This window comes from Aptenodytes forsteri, unplaced genomic scaffold, assembly GCF_000699145.1.
Source record: "Aptenodytes forsteri isolate BGI_AS27 unplaced genomic scaffold, ASM69914v1 Scaffold6, whole genome shotgun sequence".
NCBI classification, from domain to species: domain Eukaryota; kingdom Metazoa; phylum Chordata; class Aves; order Sphenisciformes; family Spheniscidae; genus Aptenodytes; species Aptenodytes forsteri.
Window position 1 is genome coordinate 1,808,292 of NW_008795709.1, and position 11,319 is coordinate 1,819,610.

At 39.3% G+C, this 11,319-nt stretch overlaps 1 protein-coding gene across 1 annotated transcript in view; it reads left to right on the forward strand.

The window, feature by feature from the left end:
* KIAA0922 (KIAA0922 ortholog) overlaps positions 1 to 11,319 on the forward strand; it is a 76,550-nt gene that overhangs the window by 38,284 nt on the left and 26,947 nt on the right. The window contains exons 6-14 of the mRNA XM_009283316.1: positions 666 to 743; positions 2,663 to 2,816; positions 5,094 to 5,152; positions 5,520 to 5,628; positions 6,596 to 6,701; positions 7,355 to 7,508; positions 8,168 to 8,338; positions 8,640 to 8,709; positions 10,709 to 10,826. Of these exons, the coding sequence (XP_009281591.1) occupies positions 666 to 743; positions 2,663 to 2,816; positions 5,094 to 5,152; positions 5,520 to 5,628; positions 6,596 to 6,701; positions 7,355 to 7,508; positions 8,168 to 8,338; positions 8,640 to 8,709; positions 10,709 to 10,826 (1,019 nt within the window). The remainder of the gene's footprint in view (positions 1 to 665; positions 744 to 2,662; positions 2,817 to 5,093; positions 5,153 to 5,519; positions 5,629 to 6,595; positions 6,702 to 7,354; positions 7,509 to 8,167; positions 8,339 to 8,639; positions 8,710 to 10,708; positions 10,827 to 11,319) is intronic.

The window sequence follows — 11,319 nt, forward strand, 5'->3', positions numbered from 1 at the left end:
ATATACTGGCTGAGCAGTTTGTGCAAGTAATTTGGCAGTCCAGATTTCCAGATAGCTTTCATGAACTATGCTTGGCTTTGTCGGTGCTGTTGCCCCGTTAGATTTATGAGTGCTTTACAAGCTGGGACAATCAATGTCGTCTTGTCTTTTCTTTTCCCTTTCCAATCAATAAAAAGGCGAAACAAGCATTTTCTGTCTGTCCATTTTGGCATGAAGCCTACATATCAGACCATGTCCAAGAAGCATTATGTTCTTGGCCTAGCAACTGTATTTCAGTATCCAATCAGCAAAGAAAATATACAGAAAACAAGGAAAGAAGCTTTTCTACTATACAAAAAAAGGCTCTGTTGAATACAGTTTATTGACATGTGAAAGTCTATAAGGGTTGCTCATGTTGATGCTGTAGAAATATTTAATAATCATGTATAATAATAGTTTGATAAGTAAGTAGATATTGATGGAGTTCCTGAGAATTGGAGATGGATTGCTGGCCTACTGTACAGAGTAATTGTATTTATTTTTAAAAATTTCCTTACGTTGCTGTGTCATGCATATGCAGAAACAGTCCTATTATCTTTATAAATTGTGGTGTGTGAATCGGAATTATATGATAACATCTTTAGAAGCAATGTGCTTGACGTTTTCTTCACTTTTCTTTCTTACAGGCAGAAACTATGAATGCCAGTCTCTTACGTGTTCACCTTGAATGCAGTTTACCTAACGACGCGTATCAGCAAGTTAAGGTATGTTTTATTATCATTTTATATCTATTTAAGTCATCTTATTTTAATCCAAGTTTAAAGCTTGGATTAAAGTCATCTTATTTTAATCCAAGCTTCCCAGAGCTCTAGAAGTTTTAGGAACAATGCAGTTTCCAATGTCTTAGTTTAAAGGGGAATTGTGCTTTTAGCTATGCTTTTATAAAACTGTACCCTGTGGTATAAATTAAATGTCACGCACATCACACTGTGACCTTTAGGAGAGGGTGAGATGGAAAAAGACACCCAACTCCCCCCAAAAGAAACAGAAGCAACCCAACAGGCTAAGTGTTTTAATGTGTAGGTGTTGTATTACTTACATGGAGTACATAAGTGATTAGATTCCTGTGATTTCCATTCTCCAGAAACGTTTCACAACTTTCTGGTTCACAGACGAGATCAATGAGCTGAGAGGCTGAAGTCTGGGCTGTCTGGGCCGTGTGCTGAGGAGGCTTTGAAGGTGGCCTTGACATTGGGCAGAGCTTAGGAGGGGCGAGCTTGTTAGCAGAAAAGACCCCTCCAAAAGCTCTGAGCATTCAGGACAGTAGGTCTCCTCCTCCTATGCCCAGGAGCAGTGCCATCCGAATCTCCTCTTCCCCTCTCTCCTCAAATGTCCTTACACAGTAAATGGGTGTTGTTTCACAGCCATGATGGTACTCGATGGGGTGTTTTATTGGATCAGATATATAGGCCCGTGCTGTGGTCTGCAGCACCTTTCTTTCATCAAGTGTGATGAGGCCCAGACTCCGTAGCTGTTTTTCTGTACATTACACTTCACAGTGATCCTGTGCTGTTTTACTCCCACGTTTGATTCTTGCATTGCATTGGTGAGTAAGGCTAGGCTTGAGATGCACCTGCATGTAGTGCAGCTGCCCACTCTTTGATGCGAGCTTCCCAGGGGCGCACCGTCCCTGTGCTCCAGTCTCCGCAGCAGCCTCCTCTCCTGCTCCTGGCAGCCATTTCAAGTGCTGAGGGTTTCTTTGATGCTGTGTGAGCGGTGAACTGGCATCCCATTTCCAGGGATGCTTCCCCACTCCCACTGTACCTCCTTGCGGCACTTCAGATTAGCTGAAGGTGTTTTGCTGCCGCTTCACGAGAACACTTCATGTGCCAGAGGTGGAGGTTTTCTTTTCCTCCTCCTCCTGAGCAAATTAGTCCTCTTGGTAGGGCAACGGAGCCTGAGTTTAGCGACCTTCATGGTGTGATGCAGGACAAATTTATGTTACTCACTGTTGAATGTCTAGTTTTGTTTTGCTTTGTTGGCTTTAATTTTTTGCGAAATGGTGTCTGTGTCTTTGTAGTTGCTAAGACTCAGCTGTCTTAACAGCAGCCACTACTTAGAGGAGGAAATAAGATCCTATTTGTATTTATCTGAAGTGTTCTAGCCAGACGCCAGTGTTTTCTATTAAGAATTGTACATGTATGTTTGTTTTTTTAAAATTACTTCAGTGAGAAATGGAGACAAAAAACACAGGATTTGGAAAAATTAACTATAAACAGACCAGTGAACATGAACTGTCTTCCTACCATTAAGACACATGCATCAGTCTGTTTATGGCACATTTTATTGAAGGCAGAGGATTTAACAAAGGAAACTGTTTTGCAGTCCGTGAGGTGAGACTGACTAAGACAGTTTATAAATTTGCATTCTTTCAAGGTTCAGTGTCCTTTTTAGTTGTTTTTCGTCTTTGTTTTTGCTGTGCTGTCTGTACCTGCACTGTCTTTGGTTTCTGCTGAGATTTTAGCAGACGTCCTAATTACTCCTGTTTTGCCGCACTTTGGTGCTGGAAACCTTGTCTGTTAGATAATACCTTTGATTAACTTCTCAAGATACCTTACTGTAATGAATTTTTTCCGTTCCCTCCCCCACCACACACACACCGTATCCCCTTGTCTCGCTCCAGAGTTGCTGTTTTATGTCTGATGACCCAATGCTGCTAGAAATGAGCTTAACGGTAAGAATGGAAAATGCCCAACAAGATTCTGTGGAGCACAGACAATACTTACTGGAGAATCTTTTTGTAGTTTATGTAGCAATGGAAAAAACGAAGACCACGGGTAAGTCCTAAATATGACTGTTAATTGTAATAGAACTTGGTTTTATACATAAATTGTAATTTGATGTGCTAAATTGAATCAAATTCAGTGACAGCTAAATTTTGTGAGTAAGGGAAAACAAATCAGTTTAGTTAAACACAGCTTGTCAGCCACTTTGTTTAAGGCAGAGTTACTGTAATCGCAGTCCTCTTTATAAAGGTAACGATCGTAAAGTTGTAAACTACATCTGTTTCGTTCTTTAGTCCCCCATGCTTATGCATCTGCTTAAATAGTATGGAGAGATGTCACGGTCCTTTGATTTCTACAACTGCATTTCTGGTTTCCCATTAATTAAATTCACCATAATAGGACTATGAAGGCAGAATGGTTTGTACAGTACTGGGGATAGTGGCTGTTGTGGAAAGTAGGGTAATGAGGTAATACAGATGTGCGCACCTGAATTCCACAGGCAAAACAATCAACTCCTTGCAGTTTCTTTATGCTACATTTATTGGGTGAACAAATCCTCTAAATCCAGGGGATTTTAAATTATTTACAGAGCTTTGCAGTCTGTTTGAATAGCTTTTTTTTAGACATTTCTGCCAGTTTTACTTTCTGATTGAAGAAGGAGGAACTGCTTAAGAATCCAGATTAAAATAATACCTTTTAAGACACTAGTAAAAAAAGAACATGATCTTTTTGTCTTTTGAGAAGTTCCGTTCAAGATCTAGTCACAAAACAATACATGCTGTTTCCCCCATGCCTGTTCTGTGATGTGATGTTTACACAGAGCTGAAACTGAAATACCCCCCGTAAACCTAGTTTCCCTGCCGGTGAGATGCCGGTGCTTTGTTATGTTGAGTTTATACGTTTATTCTGATGCTGGTAGAGAATTGTTCACATCTGTCGTGTCAAGGGTGCTCACTGTTAACACTCTCGATTGTTAAAGTACTAGAAGTATGCTTTTAAGGCTGTTTTCTATTAAATATAATGCAATTATAAGTCCTCACTGTGTTAGAGGTTGGTCATGTAAGTCCTTTGGACTTGCTGTCGGTGGGAAGTTCCATGTCTTGCTTCATCAGTACCGGTGGTGGCTTTACCATATCAAACAGCAATGCTTGTTTGCCTTCCGTTTGTATAATTAAATGAGAGACGTGGTCTTGAGGGAAAGATCTAACAAAAGGGACTATGGTGCTGTGTTAGTCTTGGCGTATGGCACGTGTTAGCACCTAGAGTGGGACAGCAGGTAGGCAAGGTCTGCACAGGGGAACTAGCCAGCTGGAAAGGTTGAAGAGGAGTATGTGCTTTAAACAGCTGTGGGTATGTGGAGCATCTGCTCACTCAGAATCAACATCTTGAACCCTCTTTTGGAAGCTGGCACACATAGTCTTGCTTTCAAGCAGCTGAGCAAAGCACACTCAGTGTTAGAAATTGTGCCTGGTGAAGTGGGAGAATGTCCTTTTATGTCAGCCTGCATATACTGATGTAATTCAAGTGTAAGCAAGGGCAAGAACTCAGGTCATATTCCTTCATGGAAGTGTGATGACCACCCTGGTATAATAGTCATCTCTTGTTCTGTCCTGCTGCTCTTCTTTTGGTCCTCTATACCTTCGTAGTGTCCTGTGGACGGGAACATAGCTTTGTCAGTGATGAAGGGTGGTTACCCAGTATAGCTGTACCACCTTATCGGTGGTATACCCATAGCCCTTATCGGTTATACCCATCTCCTGTTGCTCTAGTCAATAGGTTACTACCCTAGCAGGTGATAGGTTCATTCCTATTTTAAGCCCAGGAGGTGTTAAGCACCAAATCCAGCTTTGCATTGTCTCCTGAGAATGCTTGCTGTTCAAAGCAGGCAAGCCAGGATCTTGCGTAGCTGTGTGCGTATACAGAACAGCTTTTACTGGACTCTCTCTTGCTATTGATAGGTTGGCCCTTAGTCTTAGAAAGTTGCATCAGCGTTAGCCATACTTCTTTCCTTCAGCTGTGCCTCCTGTCTCCCTGTCTGTAGGAAAGGCAGGAGTTGTGCTCCATCTTGGATTTAGGAGATAATGAAGGAAGATTCCCTGTTGATGCTTGCCTTCATGTTTGTGGCCAAAAATCTTGTTGAGTGGATTTTTACTCCTTTATGAAACGATTGCCAGCTCAAGATGTGGATAGTTCCTCTTTTTTACAAGGGTAGCTGTTGCACAAAGATTTTTAAATTTTAATCGGGATTGCTTCTCATATGAGTATCTGACAAAGCAAAAGTGCTTCCATCCTTGGTGAACTTACCTCAGTGTTCATTCTTTTGGACAGGTGATTCCTCAGTAGATGTGTACGTCATGCATTCTGGGAACAGCCTTGTGCATATACAGGTAATCATGGGTTTCAGGAAGTCATATTTTAGGGTGTTGAATTTGATTGGGGAATTAATTAGCCCACTGACTTACTCTCTAATAGCAGATTGATTTTGCTGGTGGCAAATGCCATGCTTCTATATTTTTAAAATGTGCCCAAACATCTAATACATCTTTTAGATGACAAGTTGTAGTTCAGTGACGGATTTTTTTTTTAAGGCATAAGATCTGTTAACTTGAATAAAAATCCATGGGTTGATTTAGAAGATGTGAGAAAAATGGCAGATACTGGCTTGCAAATTTGACAAGAAGATACACCAATACAGGAGCTGCAATAATAATGGTAGTACTGTTACAGGGATCATTGTGTCTTGTCTTCATGCAGGAAATATGGCAGTTGTCACAAAAAGACACATCACCTGTGGAGTTCGAGCCAGTACTGCTATCTTCATCATCTACTAACTTTACAAAAGTTGCTTCGATTTCTTGTAAAGGTACAGGATATGTATACTTATAGATAATATGATTAAACAGGATTTGATTATAAAAGGGTAGCTTTTTTCAGCAGATAGAGACCCTGAAAGATCTCAAAATCAACTTGTCTGGACTTTTTTGAGAAGGAGGATGAATTCTTTCTGCTAATTGTTTCCACCATTTTTGTGTATATATGCTTCCTCTTATGCCAGTCGAAGGCTCTAAGCTATACATATTTCAAAAAGGGGAAGAAAACATTTGCTAAAATGTTAGCTGATTTTACAATAAGCATAATTATTGAATATGCTTTTTCAACATCCTTTTATAATTTGTGGTTATTTTTCTGTTTCCAGTATATTTTCTAAAAGGCTATTGTGCTTGGGTGGTCATTTTCTATGACATTTCTTGGCAGGATCATTGAAGAGGCTTGCCTGAGACCAGGCATGTTTGTGGAAGAGCAAAGATTAACATTTAAGCATTCCTGACTCCAGCCTGTTTCCTATTCTGACCACTAGACTGCAGTGCATAGACTTTAAACATTTATGAAACAGGCTGCTTTCATAATGACATTGGGACTTGTTTTTCCTAGCAAAAAAGGACAAATAAGAAGAAAGAAGGGACTACATGTTAAGTGATTCTTTTTTTCGGAACAGTTTTTCATTTATTAAAAGGAGGCAGCATGCACTGATAAGTAAGAATGCTGTGCCAGTGACACATGGTTAAAATTGGTCAGGTTGCTCTTCGCAGCCTTGTTGTACATGCGTTTTTTGAAAGTGTGTAACATTCATAAATTCTTCTTAAAGCAAGGTTTGGAACCTCTGAAAATTAGGACATAAGCAATTAGATGCTTTGCTCACCTGTGTGAGAATTGGACCAGCAAACGTTCCCCTTTGTAGTGTTCTTCCAAGTCCTCACATGAAGATCATTGTGGATGTGCTTTCGTTATGGCTGATGTTGTATTCTCCTCTATGTCTATTCTTTGCCCAGCTGCATCCTGTGACAGTGAAAGTCCTTACGCTGACAACAAGAGGAATAATCTATTGGAAGGCACTGCAACACTAAAAGCCTGTCTTTCCTGTCCTGTGATGGAAGGGTAGGTTGACAGTGGATTTTTGTTTGTTAATGGTCACTGATATTATGAGAAGAATATTGTACCCTACTTTAAGAGATGAGGTTAGCTTGCTTTGTCACTGAACGATTCCAAGGACAGTGAAGAGGCTTCTTCCTGTTGTTGCTGTGTCACTTGCCAAAACAGACCTGTGACATTTCAAGCAATAGTTCTGTATTTTATCCAGGGAGAATTTCAGGAGCCAGTAAAAAGATATGCCTTAGCAGCTCATATCATATAAACATTGCTTAGAGTCTGTGATAAAATTTCCACCATCCTTGTTAATCCTACGCAGAAGCAGGGTAGTTATAGGAAAAAATGTGAAGTCTTTTCTTCAGTCGTCTTTTGCCAATTTCATCCAAACTACCATATCACAAAGCAGTAGGCAATGTTGTGCTATAACATAGCAAGAGGGTAGAGTGATTACCTGCCTACCTCTTTTGCACTGTTCTTGTCAATTTTTACTTTGATATTATATGTAAGTATTCCAAAGGAAATAATTTTGTTCTTTCTCCTTAAAACCTTAAAAGAGCCTCATTATGCAAGAATACTACAATTATCTTCTCTTGTGTGGACCGCTTATGCGTGCTCAAGGACAATTGCAGATGTATTTATTTTTCTTCTGTATTTACTTACAGGTATTTTGACGTAGATCCTTCTGCAGCTTTGTTTCATATAGAACCACATCATAATACTTCAGGATTTTGGTCCATATGGTTTACAAACAATTTTGACTTCAGCATTGAACTGAATGAAGTTTTCATAGCCAGAGAAACGAAGAACATTTTAAAGGTAAGCTTTACTTCTGCTTCATGCAGTGTTTTGTCCTTGATTTAAGTATACGGTCCTTTGACATACAAAATAGATTCTTTGAAGAACTCGGTGTTCTCAGAGCTGGTTGAAATCAGTCAAAAATAAAGGTATATGTATGCCTGTAACTGTTAGGTCCTGAAGAGCTTACTCTCTCAATAGGCATTATTCACTGTCCAGCTTGTTTTTGTATTGTTATATTAGCAACTGTTCTTTCATTTGAGTTGCATCTACAGATGCATCAAATTACAGACCGTTGCTCTGTTCTCAGAGCTGTTGCATGTGTTGTTTGTGCTCTATAGGATTCGGCATTTCTTCATAGGCTGTAATGGAAGTCTTCAGTACATAGATGAGCTTTGAAGTTTAGAAGGCGAAGCCAATAATTTACTCGTGCAATTGCTTGATTCAAACCAGACAAATCTGGTTTATGAATACGCACATGATGTAGGCATCTAATTGGCTCTTCGTATATTTAGATAGGAGATTTACATATGTGCACTGTATGGATCAGTTATGGGCACATATGTGTGTGTAATAACAGCAAAAACACGAAAGAAGAGAAAGTTTACATTCTTCAAGGTACTGCTTGCACCAAAAATACTGTACCAATTTTAATTCAGTTGTTGTTTGATTCTTTCTAGATTCTGAACTTTGCCGAACCTTTGACTCTACCTCCAGGCTGCTGGAATGTATTTTCTTTGAAGCTCAGTGTGAAAGACACTGTAACAAATGTGCTTTCTAGCATTTGTTTGGCCACAAATGTGGGAGTAATGTTTGAAATACCTCTGCAGATATATTCGACTGTGTCCAAGGTATCGTATTCAGTTGTGTTGAATGATTATTATACACTACAAACCAAGCTGCAGCAGCCTCTTTCTTAGGTCAGAAATCTGTCCCTTAGTCCTGAAGGAAAAACTCAGTACCAGACCACTCTGTGAAACCATTCTGTAGCTTGAGAAGTTAAGCCCCCAGAGTTAAACAGCAGTGGAATTACAGTTCTCTAGGCAACCTTAATTCTCTTCTTTGACTCGTCCAAATTATGCACTGAGAAACTGGAATTTGTCCTGTTGTTTTGTCATATGGTCAGTTGTAGTTTTTGTTTTGTTTTTCCAGCAGGGAGATCTTCATTTTGAAGCCATTGCCCATTGTGATATTCAGTGTTACTTGGGAAAGTCTGATTCAGGTAGGCTTGTCTTAGTTTTTTTCAGGCATCTGATGGTAGTTTTATTGTAGAAAATCCATTTTATGTAGCAGGACTTCTAATGAGAATATTGAGATTGTTCATAGAAGTACGTAGTTTTATGTCTTTTAAAAACGTCCACTTTTCTGGGAGTATATCAGTGCCTTTGAGTAACCTGTACTGAGTACACTGTGCAGTATTTCAGACCTCTAATGCCATAGCATGTGCTACGCTATTGTTCTGTCTTGCAATATTTTTTTGAACTTAATATTTAAGACTCTCCTAGAAGTTCTCATTGGTGGTGTACTGCTCCTTGCTTTCTTCATACACACGTTCTCCGGAGATGTCGAGGTAGAATGATAAAGCTGTCAGCTAGCTCAAAGTGATTAGAAAATGTGCAGAACCTGGGTCCAGATCCTTGGAAGTCTTTGATGAAAAACAAAAAACAAATGTTGACCAATATCCTGCCTTTAGCCAGAGTTAAATTTGAAGGCCTTCTCTTTATCTGTTTCTCACAGCAATAATTTCATAGATTTCTGCAAAAGATCATTTATCAGGCTTATAAATCAGCATCCTTAATGCTGTATCATGTGAAACAGAAAGAAGGGGTCTCATTCTTTCTGGAACTGAGGAATCTAACTCCAGATACTGTAATGCTGGGAGCTGGTTTAAGTACCTGGCTGGCATTTACCAAAATGCGGTGTTAGGTATTACATGGACATGATACTGCCTGAAGAATGTTGAGTCTGATGGAAGCTGATTCAGAATAGTGGTTTTTTTAATCTCCGCTCAGTAAGGAATTTCAGTAGGCAGCTGGGTACCATAGGCTTTAAATGCTTAAGTGAGTGCTCTCCTGAATGTGTTTTCAAGATGGTACTTTCCTAAAATGTACATTCGTATGAGGATACGAAGAAGGCAGTAGTAGCCAGTCAACTGTAAAAAGGAGAATTGAGGTGACGTATGGAAACACGTGGCTTGAAGAATTACTGATACATATGCACACTTGGCTACATATTTTAGAAGCAAGTGTTTGGTTTTTGGTTTTCTTTTTTTGTTTGTTTGTTTTTTAATCTATATAAAGGAATATTGCTGATACAAGTAAGTCCTCGTTGCTTACTTTCTTTCCATTCTAATAATACACGTAATCAGATCTTTATATGCAGGTATTCTGCCTTGTAATTTAGGATACTAGTACTTGTTAAATAGAGAAGTCTAATGCACAAGCCTGAAAATACTGACCTAAAGAACATATAGCTGGATTATTCCAGTCATCATCAATCTCAGCTGGTTACTTTAAACACTAAGGATTGTAAAATAAAGTACATGTACTTTCAAAATAAGCCATTTTTGTTTTCTTTCAAAAGAAATTTGCTTTCCTAACTCCTTTCTGCTATGTGAAAATGCTTGAACCAATATGAGTCTAACTTTTTAAAAGGCATTAATCTTTAGACTGATGTAAAGTCTTGCAATTTTATCTTAAGAAGAATTTGAGAAAATTATCAGCACCTTGAAAAGAGAAGCTAAAATGAAAACACCATTTCTGCCAAACTGTGGGATTTGTTTTGCTCCCTGCTGTGCTGCGATATTATAATTTTGTACCACTGTGTAGAGAATAGTATATGATCTTGATACTTTATTGGCATCAGTGGAGAGTTCTGTTTAAAGACTACTGATAACATAATGACTTTTCAATGGCATCCATTAGAAGTAGCAACAGTAAGAAAGAGCTTACTAGCGCATACAAAGCCTGTGCAATACCCATACTCTTGTTTGCATGTAGAATTACTGTGGTTTTGCAGATGTATTTCTTTAAGCAAATCAGATATGGACAATAATATATATACCCTCACATGTGCTTGCTTTGAAGTGAAAAAAGTGGGTTGCCTTTTTTATTTTTGTGTCAGGACCCTTTGCAAATACTGATTACTCGTGTTCAGAAGTAGATTGATGGAAGGAGCAAATGTTATCTCTGTAAAATATGAAAAATCTGTTATCGTTTTAGCAAATCTGCTTTGGCAGAAGAGTCTCTCTCTGGACCGTTCTGCCTGGGATGTGGATTCTGAGCTTGCAAGTGAACTTTATGAAAGATGGCAAAAAATAAGACGTGGGGAAGCCTGCAGGTCTGTACAGAATCTGTTGAGGTTCTTAATTCAAGCCAGTACAGTGTTGTAAGAAAGAATATTTCTGTTTTGAAGTATTCTTAATTAGAACGAACATTTTTGACCTTTCTGCACTTAAGGTAGTTATCTTGAAGCACCTGGAGTTTCAGAGCACCCTAGACACCCCCAGCTTCCATTTCAAGGCACTGCCAGCCTGTCGTAGTTTAACCTCAGCCAGCAACTGAACACCACACAGCTGCTCGCTTACTCTCCCCCCGCCCCTGTGGGATGGGGGAGAGAATCAGAAGAGGAAAAGTGAGAAAACTTGTGGGTTGAGATAAGAACAGTTTAATAATTGAAATAAAGTAAAATAGTAATAATAATGATAAAAGAATACACAAAGCAAGTGATGCCCGATGCAATTGCTCACCACCCACCGACCAATGCCCCGCCAGTACCCGAGCAGCGCCCCCCCCGGCCGGCTTTCCCCAGTTTATGTACTGAGCATGACGTC